The sequence below is a fragment of the Propithecus coquereli genome, unplaced genomic scaffold (genome assembly GCF_000956105.1).
Source record: "Propithecus coquereli isolate 6110/MARCELLA unplaced genomic scaffold, Pcoq_1.0 Scaffold45, whole genome shotgun sequence".
NCBI classification, from domain to species: domain Eukaryota; kingdom Metazoa; phylum Chordata; class Mammalia; order Primates; family Indriidae; genus Propithecus; species Propithecus coquereli.
Window position 1 is genome coordinate 3,170,842 of NW_012150285.1, and position 13,241 is coordinate 3,184,082.

The window sequence follows — 13,241 nt, forward strand, 5'->3', positions numbered from 1 at the left end:
ATATATTTATTTTGTATAATCATAGGCATAATAAACTGATGACATGCACTACTGTTACACTGAATATTAGAAATGTGAAATTAGCATACTTGAAAAGTTGAAACGCAGAGTACAAAAGATAAAAATTTGATAGATGTTAAATTAGTATGGTGTGCTATTTTCAAATATTAGAGAATTCAAAGGATGAATACTTAGATTTATCACAAAAGATACCAAAAATAATACTGTAATAGAAATAAATGCAAAATCATATTAGAAAAGTGCACAAGATGAAAACAGTAGGATCTCAAAAGTTTCACTACTGACTCACCATGAGATTTTTGACAATACACTTCTTAATCCTTGAGATTAAATATCTGAAAAATTGGAATTATAATGCTTGCTACCTATTTTTAAGTAGGTTAAGAAGACTAATAAAATGAGGAATTCAGTGGCCTCATGAAATATTTAAGTTCAAATAATTTACCTTAAAATTGTTCAAAATAATGTAATTTATAAAATAAATTGTAGAAATAATTAGTGAATTATTTCAAATATTTTTAGATTTGTATCATGTCAAGTTCTAATAAACAAATATTTAAATTTTTCATTATCGTCATATATGATATAACCAAATAATGATATCTTTTTAGATTAACAGACTTAGGAAATACATATACAAATATTGAGTGAATTACAGTCTTCACTTATGTTTTCAGATATTTTGCAAATGCATAAATTCATGATGATGAATAAAAAGTTATTGCAGAAATGATTTATATTGGTTAGGAAGTGGGTAACCATATCTATACCAACCATAAATCCTTCATTTCCTTCTTCCTTAAAAGGAAAACCAATACTGTGAATAAAAGTATTATATGACTTTCAATTCCTTTCTGGTCCATTCTTTTAAATTTCCTATGTACATTTTAATTGCAAGGAAGTTAATTAAAAGACAAAAATGTAATTCTATGTTTTATAACTCTGCAGATGGTAGAAGCTTTCAACTAACAGAATTTTAAACTGAAGATGTGTCCATGTTAACTGAATTTTGAAAAAATATTACAGATTATAAGTATTAAAGTTTTGGATATACATTTTAAGGTTACTTTCATATACACAAAGCTCTAAGATATTTATAATAATTTTCTGGATTATCTGAGATATCTTAAATAATTCAGAAAATAAAGAGGAACAAATTTATTTCAACCTTTATTTTCTTAATTTTCTTAAGTCATCAATTATTGACATGCATTAGCAGAGTAAAACTAGATGTGAAAGATAGGAAGTATTAGTTGTAAATCATCAATTTTGAAAAAAAAAATAGAAATTTTGTGTGTTGTGGTGGGAGACTGCCAGAGTTCTATATGGTAATACTGCAGGGGTCAGTTCTTCAACTGTAATATGCAATTAATAAATACCACCACTGGAAAAATAAATACAATTTTAGCATGTTTCCAATTATATATTCAATATACTGTTCAGAAGTATGTGTCCTGCCTGTTCATAATGGTAGTATCTTCCATACGCATACACACATACACACATACACACACACACACACTTGACACAGAGTCAGTTTACAGTAACACATCTTTATTCTTTCTTACCCGAGCTTGCTGAAGAATTGCCTGAGCCTGAGCTTCCTGAGCAGAGATGGTTGGTCCTTTGGAACCATCACCACCATAACGAAACTTGGAAGAGAGATAACATAAATAAACTCAAAATTAGCCTTTGTCAAATATGTCAAATTTGGTGCCTTGATCACTAGATAAAAACCACTTACTTGAAATGGTGGCATTTTACAAAAATCCAAAGTCCATAATGTCATGAGACCTACATTATTTTTTAATTTTTCTCCTACTTCTTATAGAAGTTTTCTACCATATATGTTTTCATTTGTAGAAGAAGAGACTAGAAATTCTTTTTCAATTTTAAAATCTATAATCTCTGAAACTCTGGAATCAACCCTCGTGCCCTTTTTATCTGTACAAATGTTACCCATATTATTGATTCATTTGTAAACATTCTAAACGTACTAAATTCAGTGATGGTTATAGATCAATCTCTGTTTCATTGATCAAAACTTTTGGAATCTTCATGAACACAGATGAAATTTCCCTTGAGATATATTTATTTTGTTCATCCATTCTTAAGTAATTACATTATAAAATAGATCCCTGCTAATATTATTCCATAAATTTCTAAAGATCTATTCTAATTTTAACTCTAAATGCAGCATGACTCATTTTTTTCACTCTAAATAGTTATTTCTTGAAACTTTACTGTATTTAAATTGATAAATACATTTTTTTCCCAGAGCACTAGGGCAACAAAAACTTTGCAAAGACATCTTATGGTAAAGTGAATAATTTTTGAGCAATAAAAACTGACACAATAGATATGTCTTCTTTTAAAAAATTCAACTACAGTCTGTATAGTAATAAATAGTATATTAATATTTTATAAAATAACATACTAAATGCACATTAATGATGTAACTCAGAATAAACCACATGACTATAAATATTAAGAAAAATTATTTTGCCAAAAGTGTAATCAAATAATAAAACCTTAATTCTAATGTATAGAGTGATATTTACCAGAATTTTGTTTGGTAAAATTTTCTTTAAGTTTTACAAGTTCAAAGGCTGCTTGATTTTAAGTATCTCTACCTCACAGAATGGATTTCAGTTGATTGCTCTGTAATATAATTCAACAATATTTTTCAGGAATAAGATGACAAGATATCAAGTCATCTTTACAACAACAAAAAACATACCGGTAGCATCAACATAGTACCAGGAGGACCAGGTAGGCCATCAGCCCCTGGTAAGCCAGGACGTCCTGGGGGGCCCTAGATAAATAAATGAAATAATCAAAATAAGTAAAACTAAAACAATAAAATTTGTTAGAAGTAAAATAACTCATAATAACACAAGTTACATTATCTAATTTGCATTTTCCTTCTCCACCTAATTTAATTTCCTTTTAGTGAGTATGCCTAGAAAGGATTGTCTTTCATTGCACTAGCTTTAGATAATTTTAGTAATGCTTGGTTATTAATGTATAATCAAATCATGATATGAATCTTGCTGAGAGATAATTTATAGCCTCAAACTGTGTAAGACAATGAGTTAATATATATTTTGGGGAAGTCAGTGTGAGAGAAACAAGTAATTCAAGTTGGTTTTTACAGTTAGGTAAAAACAGAATTTAAATAAATAATAAAAGTTTTATTTAAAATTAAGGAATAAGTTTAAGGTATATTTAAGAATTATTTAAACAGATACTTAAGCATTATTTATTGAACAGATTATTTAAATAGATAATTTAAGTATCTATTTTCAAGATAGATACTTGAAAATAATCAGTAATCTTAACATGTTAATTTTAATCATAGATAATCACTAATTTATTTTGAATGCTTACTGATGAAATATACTCAGAGTGTGTATACGTGCAAGCATATATGCATGCACACGTAGAAGTTTACCCATGACTGTGGTGTCTACAGGTGCAAGTTACGTATGTGATTACGGGGGTTATTAAATATATAAAGTATACACCTGTGCTTGAGTATGTGACTCATAGATACAATCAGTCTTTCAATATAAGGAAATATTTCCACCTACCCCAGTAATTCTTCCAGGAAAGGAGGAAAATTCTAAAATGAATCAATAACTAGATACAACTAGTTATTGATACAACTAGTTATAGATATAACTAGATACAATAACTAGATACAACTTAAACCATGCACTTGATATAAAAAAAAATGCAGCAGTACTTTTCAAATATGAATTTCTTATAAAAGTTAATTCTTAGAAAAAAATTAACATTGATTTTAGACTTGTAAGATTATATTTCATATAAAATGTTATATAGAGAGATTCTCTACAGTCTTTAAATAACTTTTAAAATAAGTTCTAAAATGGCTTCTATAAACAAATCAATGTTTTAAATACTAACAAATCTAGCTCAATAGGTAAAATTTCTCTTTAATAAAGTATTTTCTAAATATGTAAGATCATTTGTATATATGTGTTAAGGCACAGTGTAAAGAGATGAATTTATAACAAAAAATAGGGGTTTAAGGTCAATAAATTACAGAATACAAAGAGGTCATGAAAATATGGTAGAATTCAAAAATAAGAAAATATAAACTGAAGTGACTGATTACAAATAAATGTCTCTGTCAAATTGTATAGATGAGATTAAGAAAGCAGACCATGTAAGAAAAACTAGTCTTATAAATTTAAAATAAAAATTATGCAGTGTTTGCATAATATACTACTTACATCCTTTAATTTTAAATAGCTCTCAGCCAGACCAGAATTTCTGAAATATTTAAAAATCTTCTTTCCTTAAAATTTAAATTATAAAGACTTTTTGCCTTCTTTACATTGAAAATATATAAAAAGTATAAGCCATTTGCATCACTGATCCACTATTTTTACAAAGTTATTGGCTACACAAGGATGAGGAAAAAAGGGGAAAATATTTTACAAGAAGAGTTTAGAGAGACTCAAAACAATGAGATGTTTCACCATGTAACCCAGGACTTGACCTTCAAAGTAGACTTTAGGTTAACTAACTCATTCTAACAGCATCAAGCTAAATATCAATGGGAATGCCTGGAACATATGTCTGGAATTCAAATTTGAAGAAGGGAGTCTAATGTAATAAGTTCATATCAATATAGAAATCAGCTGAGAACAAAAGTTTGCTTACTAATTATACCATAGATAAATGTGCATTCCTTACCCTCACTTGAAAATAATAGTTTAAAAAGTTAACTGAAATGGGCAACATTGATTTCATAGATTTCTCACCCATATCCCTCCCACCTCCAAAAAGGATAACATGTTAAACCCGTGGAATATTTTTAAATTCTTTTAATCTGTGTTACATGCTTTTGTAATAAGATACCCTTTCACTTACCCTGTCGCCAGGATCACCAGGGGGTCCCGAGGGGCCTTGCAGACCTGGAGGACCCATGAGACCCTATAGAGAAACACACCATAAACTGAGTCAGATAGATTCCTAATCTCACTAGTTTTCAGGCAAATTCGTCTTACTAAAATCAAAGAAGAATTCCTTTATATTCATAAATATACACTTGTCTCCTAAACAATTTCCCTATTTCTCTTTCTATGGAAAGACATCATATGGAAACCACTTTGTAGCTAGTTCAGCTCCTCTCAGAAAGGAGGCAAACATCCCAAGAAAAACAGGAAAGGAGAGCATGCCAATGTAAAGTCCCTGAGTATTGGGGTTAGGACTCGGTTCCCAGTTCTTACTAAAGAAATGGTATACTCATAAAATTAGATCTCAAAAATATGATAGCAAAGATGAAAATGTAGAAATCATTTAGCTTGGAGCCATTTTTATATTTTCTTTTATAAGTAAAAGTATTTAAAGTTATCAGTATCATATATTATTTCGAGTGACCAGAATTTAATTGATTCCACAAAAAGACAGAGGATTTCTTAAAAGGTCTTATCAGTATAATCACCTGAGAATAAACACACTGTGTAACATCAGCCTCATCAGGAAATCACAATGGAATCCGATAATCCCTCCATACAGATACACAGAAGAGGCAGCTACAGTCTACCTAGAATTCCCAATACCATTCATTGAGATATAACCATACCTCTGCGATATAAATAAGCATGGCTTTCCTTCACTTTTACAATGTTCAGGTGGAAAGATGAAAATGAGGTTAGAAGATGCAGAGATATTTAAGCAACAAAAATATCTAAAACAAAATTTAATTCCAGTGCACTTAAAAGAATATCACTTGAATAGACATCTTAGAAGGCAGTTTAATGCTACCAGCTCCCCTGAATCAATGTTTACCTCTATAATACTCAAATTAGTCTAAAATATGCAAATTAAAATGATGTGATAGAAATCTTATAGCCAATTATAAAAAAAATAAAGATAAAAGCCATCATAAAACATTTACATACTGCAGGTCCTGCTGGCCCTGGTGGTCCTTCAACAAGCATACCCTATAATAAAAAAAGATAAACATCTTTACCAAGGAAATGTAACCCTCAATTTCTTAACTAAGGCACTACGAGAAAGTACTATATCATTGCACATTAAAAAGTGAATTGTCTCTTCATACCATATAAAATCAATTACAAACATTTTTGCATAGGGAAAGGAAGAAATTTAAAATGAGGGAAGACATACTCCCTGTCCTCAGAGAATCTGTGAACTAACTGAAGAGAAAATAAATATTACAGTAAATAATATTACAAAGGAGAATATACAAAGTGCTCTCAAGAAAGGTAGACAAGTCATTCTCTCAAGTTTTCCCTAGCACCAGAATAATCCCTGGCACAAAGAAGGAACTTAATAAATATGTGCTGTATGAATGAATGAATGGAAGTGACACCTAAGCACTTTAATTCAGGGAATTGGAAGAAAAGTCCAGTTAAAAGAAATATAGATAAACGTGAGATAAGCTCTTAAGGAGCAAAAGAATATAGTACAATTTCATAGTAAGAACTCAGTTCTAAAAGGTTTATGATTTTACTGCAACTTTGGACTGCTAAAAATTGTAAAGTCATGTTAAAAGGTGGTTGTAGGCCAGGCACGGTGGCTCACGCCTGTAATCCTAGCTCTCTGGAAGGCCGAGGCGGGGGGATTGTTTGACCTCAGGAGTTCGAGACCAGCCTGAGCAAGAGCGAGACCCCGTCTCTACTAAAAATAGAAAGAAATTAATCGGACAACTAAAAATATATAGAAAAAATTAGCCGGGCATGGTGGCACATGCCTGTAGTCCCAGCTACTCGGGAGGCTGAGGCAGTAGGATTGCTTGAGCCCAGGAGTTTGAGGTTGCTGGGAGCTAGGCTGACGCCACCTCACTCTAGCCCGGGCAAAAGAGAGAGACTTTGTCTCAAAAAAAAAAAAAAAAAAAGATGGTTGTAAAATTTTATAGTAAGAACTGCTTTGTCCTGAAAAAATATTTTTAAAGCCTTTGGTGGGCATGGCATGATTTTGAAAGAATGGAATAGATAGCCAACCTGGTCCCTTAAAGCTATATCTTTTTTATCTTTATATTTATTCTCTTTTTAAATTTTTATTCCCATGAAATATCTGAAGTGATTTTCATTTTGACCTTGAGGCAAACTATTAAATAAATATGCTACTTTTAGTTCTAACACAGTTTTTCCAAGTTGCTGATTAGGGGAAAGCAATAGTAAAATTGTTTCCTAGTAAGAATTTGTTCCTTGCCAATAACATGAGTAGTAATAACATTAATATAAATTTTAAAGAATCAATTTTGGAGTGAATAAGAGTTTTTTCCATAGATTAAAAGGAAGTGAATTTTAAAGAATATTTTTATATTATTGTAGGATGCAATTTGGATATGTAATAAATACGTATCTATGTCAAATAACATTTCTAATAATGTCAAGTTATAGAGAGTAGAGGAAAAAAATCATTGATTTGAAAGCTAGAAAAGCTAAATTCCTATTATATATTAATGGCCAAACATTTAAAACCTCAAGAAAGTTATTAAAATCCTTTAGATCTCAGATACCTTAGGTTTAAAATGAGAGAATTCAACAACAAAAAAATCTTAGCCACTTTCAAATTCTGAAATTTTGTATGTGTGTAATGTTTTGGTTTACTGAAATCCCTTTTTTCTAGAAAAGGTTTTATTAACTTATTTATTTGTGGCAAGTTATAAACATTTGGAAACCAGGATGGTCAATGGTAATATATGAACATACATAAAAACTGAATGTGATGATGATTCATAATATAAATGTAACAATTTCACCAACCTTTAAAATGCATCCACACCAGTACTTACAGGTTCAACCACTGCTGGCTCTCCTTTCTGTCCTTTTTCTCCATATGCACCATGGCCATTTATCTGTTGAATGAAAAATTCAAAACAGCCTCAATCTCTGTAAGTAAATAAGACCATTTCAATTTTTAAAAAGGAATTTTGTAATCTAAACATATTTAAAACAATCTATTAAAATGTGTTTTTTTAAATAGAAACCTTTTAAAGGTTTAAATAGAGAAAAAATAAAAAGGAAAGCATAATAAACATTAATACTGAATCTTAAAAGAGATTCTGCTTCTTAAAAACACACTACAAAAAGATAAAGATATCTATAGACCTCCATTATTACTCCAAGGCGTTTAGAAATGTCATCAAATTAAATTTAATGAAATAGTCCAAAAATCAGAAATTAGACTTGCTACTCAGAATAATGACTATATTTTAACCTTATTAATGCTAATAAATTTTTGATACAATTCTTTCTAAGATTATATTTTTCCAGTAGTATGGCCAAATATACAACTGCTGAAGATTTCCATGTGAAAGAATCTATTAAGATGCTGTGATGAGTGATAAATATTCATAATTTACACAAGAACTCAACCTGTATTTTAACTCTGAAACAACATCAAGATGAACATGACAATATCCCCAAAATAAGACACACAATGACACAGAGCGTAATGTCAACTTACGCTTGTTTCTGTAATATCAGTTTCTGCTGGTACACCTGGACCAAATTCTTCATTAGGGGGGCTTGTTGGTTTATCTTCATATTCTTTATATTCATAAAAATCATATTCGCCTAAATCTCCATCTACCAGAAGATCAGAGTCCCTGCCGTCTATTTCTTTGTTTTCATATAGCATATCCTCTGAATGTTTCCTCTGGGAATCATAATCTTCTCCAGTTAGATATTCTTCAGCAAATACTTCTTCAACTGGATTTGGCTATTAATTTAAGTTGCAAGGAATTGGAGAACACGAAGTTTACTGTTAGTAAAGCATGGTAAGCATTTGGAATTACAGTTTAATGGCATGTGATGAGAAGCAATTCAAGCGACTCTAAAGGCCTAGAAGGGTAGCCTTTCAGTATCACTGAAAGAAATACATTTGTACATTGGTATGTACAAAGAGATATTGCTTTCAAAGCACTTTTCCCAATAAACTGCAAATATTCACATGGAATCAACATGTGTATTTGCTTGTTCCATTAAAAAAAAACTTGTAAATATCAATTTCATATTTAAAGTTTAAAATTTGAACAACAAAACATACATATAGAAAAAGCTTTGCTTAATTTTTAAATCTCACAGAACATTATTATATAATGCACTTGCTGTAAGGGTAAGCCATGCAAGTTTGACTCTCATCCTATTAATAAAATAATAATACAAATATAGATTGAGATTTATCATTGCAGTGATTATGCAGAGTGTTTCATATGTAGGGAAGTAGTATTTAACCAAACCAGTCTTTAAAGTAAATAAAATATAAATTATAGTTCTCAAAATTTAAGACAATGAAATATAAAATATCACTGTACAATGTTATGAAGAATAGGGAATAAATATTAACTTAAAAGTAAAAGTTATATCAATAATATTTCCTCAGAGATATAGAAAATAAACCTGGTATAATTTTCTTTTTCTCATAAGTAATTCCTTATCAACAGAATAAATTTGAATCATATTTATTCTGTTAATTTTGTCCTTATTTTGATTCTGATGATGTTCAAATTAATTTATGTCCCTTCTTTTTAAATTCCATTTTGAAAGTAACTTGTTTTCCATGATATAGTGAGTGTAGATCATAGAGTAATATTGAATAAATTAGTATAACATAAAATCAGGTGCATGAAAATATGTGGATAAATGATGAATTTGGCAATTTTTTACTAAAATAAAATGTCCAATAACCATAATATTAATATTTTCAGACTCTTAGATAAGGAATATATGCTGTCTATACAGGTTGCATATTTTCTGGGGTCAGAATATTACTATTGTCATTGTTGTGCACTAAAAAGCTGGATGAGTTTCAATAGGTGGATAAACATCTCAAATCAATATATTCATTTTTGGAACATTACTAATTTAAACTAAAAGAAACTTAAAATCCATTCTCACCCTAAATTTTTACCATTCTAAATTTTGTGTTTGCACGTAAAGCACTAAGTTTATTTGTCTCATTGGGACACATTTTATATAAATTGTATGATAACTAAATTACTCTCATAGTCATTATATTCATTTTCTGATAAAATTATAAAAAGATGTATGCCAGATATTTAACAAAGTTAATGTGACTCATATGCTGATTTTTTTATGATCAGTATGCATGTGCAATATGAAATTCAGTAAGATTTATTTTTACCTATATATGTTCAAATATTTTCATAGAAAATAATGCAAGATTAAGATATATTTTAACAATAATTAACATTACACTCCTAACAAGTTTGAAAATGTAGGTGGGACGAGGAGGCTCGTGCCTGTAATCCTAGTACTCTGGGAGGCTGGGGCGGGAGGATCTCTTGAGGTCAGGAGTTCGAGACCAGCCTGAACAAGAGCGAGACCCCGTCTCTACTAAAAATAGAAAACATTAGCCAGAAGCCAGACATGGTGGCATGCGCCTGTAGTCCCAGCTACTGGGGAGGCCAAGGCAGGAGGATCACTTGAGCCCAGGAGTTTGAGGTTGCTGTGAGCGGGGCTGATGCCAGGGCACTCTAGCCCAGGCGACAGAGCAAGACTTTGTCTCCAAAAAAAAAAAAAAAAGAAAAAGAAAATGTAAATAGTTATTAAAATGCACTAATACTACATTTTCTCCAAATGCTTGCTGTCATGAAAATGCATGATTATTTGTCAGATGAAATAAAATTTTAATTGTATCATTTCATGATACAATTTTCACCACAGAGGATTCTTCTCCCAGAAGGAGCATGTTGTGAACACCCTTCATCACAACATGTTGAAAAGCTTACTTAATTCCAAGAGCAATCAACAAAATGATGACAAGCCAATTCAGTCTGATCAATTGAGCATTTGCATGAAGCGAAGAGTCATGCAGAACCTGAACTGACTGATTTCAAATGAACTGTTTTTAATAATAGTGAACCAATGCTATTGTTTCTCTTAGTAAAAGAAAAAAAATCAGATGTTTGAGAGATTATAGATTCTTCCAGAGTGAAGTATATTAAAATATATTACACAATTTAAAAAGTTGGCCTGTGTTTTGATACCATCTATGTGTATTACCTCATTTGATCCAGATACACGTCTAGGAGCTTCTGTCCGGTAACTTTCCATTGTTCCATAGTTGTATTCTTGAAAATCATCAACAATATTTGCCTAATGATAAATTCAGAAGACAGACAATTAGTAAAGATGTAAAGTAATCCCAAATATATGGAAATCATGATTTAATTGGGTTATAGTATTAGCCAAATGAGTATTTATCTAGTTGGGTTAAGACTATGACTCATCATCAGAGATCTTCCAGCTTATCTAGGATAGATCTTGATTGCTTTTTCTTGGCTACCTTTACCCCTAGTTTGGCTTTTGCTGATGCTTGATAACTTTTCTTCTTCTTGGATGAAAATTTTTCAGATTTGGGGAGTGTAAACTTTTTGGACTTTTCCTTTGAGTTAGTGGCCACTGTCCTCGTCTTCTTTTTGAAATTGGATTTCTTTTTCTGTAAAATGTGGTGAAAGATGGAATGGAAAACATAAATAAAGTGAGAAGGGAAATAAAGAGCATGGATGAAAGGAAGGATAAGCAGAAGTGAAACGGGCATCATTCTTCAGGACAGCTACTGTCAAATAAAAACCACACTTATTGGTTCAGAGAAATAAGATGAATGAAAGGTTTATGGTAAGTCTGAGGAACAGTCAAAACACGGAACCGCAGGATGATGAACAGCAAGACACCACAGACAGAGGCGCTGCTTTGTTTTTACCTCCGATTGTGCTACTGTCTCCTCAGTTACAGGGGGTCCCTCTGTTACACTTTCAGCCTCTTTATACTCTGCTTCCCCATACTCATAGTCATATTCGATTAAATCCTCGGGAGCATACTACATTGCAAAGGAAAAAATATCAGGCAATTTTGTTAGTCGCAAGTAATACTATTAACAAGGTGAGAATCATCTTAACTTTTACTTGGTGTAAACGTTAAGAGACAAGGAAATACTGTTATTTAAAGTTATTTCACATTACACAGAAGTATTATACTGTCTTACACAGAGTATAATAACATAAGAGTGACAAAGCATGTTTCTCATGAGCAGAATAGTGGTTAGGATCAGGAGAAAACTAAAAGTTTTGAATAATAATTCAAACTTTTAATTACTGAATGTTAATTCAAACACAGTAATTATGTACTTGGACATAGCTATTAAATATTCATTTTACTTTTGATTTGTGAAAATTCCTACCCAGTGTTCCCCTGTGAGTTTTTACAGTCATTTCAATGGGTCCTTTTTTTTTTATTATTAAACTACATGTTTAAAAATAAAATGTGGAAAATAATCTTCCCAAGTACAAAAGGACTTTCGTATCTGTTATAAGATAGGAAAGGGGAGAGAGGGAGGGAAGAGGAACATGAAATAAGTCTGGATTCTATTTGAAACTGTAATCAATGGAAAAATAAAATCTTAACGTATTAAGCAATCTCTAAAGTCCTATAGACTTATCTAAGATCAAAATGGGCACAAAATCATTGTGAGACATTAAAAGATTTAAAATTAAATATGCTTATAACTAACACATTATTTCTATCTTTGAAATTATTGCTTTTTTTCTTTACTGAAAAAAGAGAATACCACTTGGGTATCTTAAACTACTTAAACTGAATTCGCATTAGAAAATAATATTTTATATTAGATTTTTTGATATTGAAAGAACAAAATTGGGGAGAGGTATGTTTCCCAACAGGAAGGTGAAAGATAATCATGCCTATTGAATGTTGAGAAAAATAATGTGTTTACCTCCAAAGCTAAATATCTTTACAAAAATGTTAATTTTTAATCAAGAATGTAGATATTATGAAACATAAATAAATCTTGTTTTAATCAAAACAACTAAATATACTAAGATCATCTATAGTATAAAAAATTAAGTAGCAAACAACAAGCTAAAACTCTAAAATATATACATATAGATGCTAAAAGTGTCCTATATATAATTTCTTAAGTACTGTTTTCAGTAATATTCCAGTTATATCCCAACTGGACCTCTCTTCACTAATCTCTTTTAATCTGCCAGCAAAATAACTGTTGGCCACAAATCTTTTAGAAAATTGTGATCACAGTGCCCTCTAATAAGGTCTATTAGGTATAGAAATGCAAATGAATGCAAATTTCACAAAGACATATAATGACACATGTCCAAAATTGACCCTGTGGCAACAATATTGTACATCTGGTCCTTAATGAAATGCCTCCCC

The 13,241-nt window shown here is 30.7% G+C and overlaps 1 protein-coding gene across 1 annotated transcript in view; it reads right to left on the reverse strand.

Moving 5' to 3' along the window:
• COL11A1 (collagen, type XI, alpha 1) overlaps nt 1–13,241 on the reverse strand; it is a 221,557-nt gene that overhangs the window by 142,368 nt on the left and 65,948 nt on the right. Inside the window, exons 6-13 of the mRNA XM_012654837.1 lie at nt 11,755–11,871; nt 11,055–11,147; nt 8,494–8,748; nt 7,820–7,882; nt 5,958–5,999; nt 4,924–4,986; nt 2,762–2,836; nt 1,572–1,673 (exon numbers count right to left, since the gene is read on the reverse strand). Coding sequence (XP_012510291.1) covers nt 1,572–1,673; nt 2,762–2,836; nt 4,924–4,986; nt 5,958–5,999; nt 7,820–7,882; nt 8,494–8,748; nt 11,055–11,147; nt 11,755–11,871 — 810 coding nt within the window. The remainder of the gene's footprint in view (nt 1–1,571; nt 1,674–2,761; nt 2,837–4,923; nt 4,987–5,957; nt 6,000–7,819; nt 7,883–8,493; nt 8,749–11,054; nt 11,148–11,754; nt 11,872–13,241) is intronic.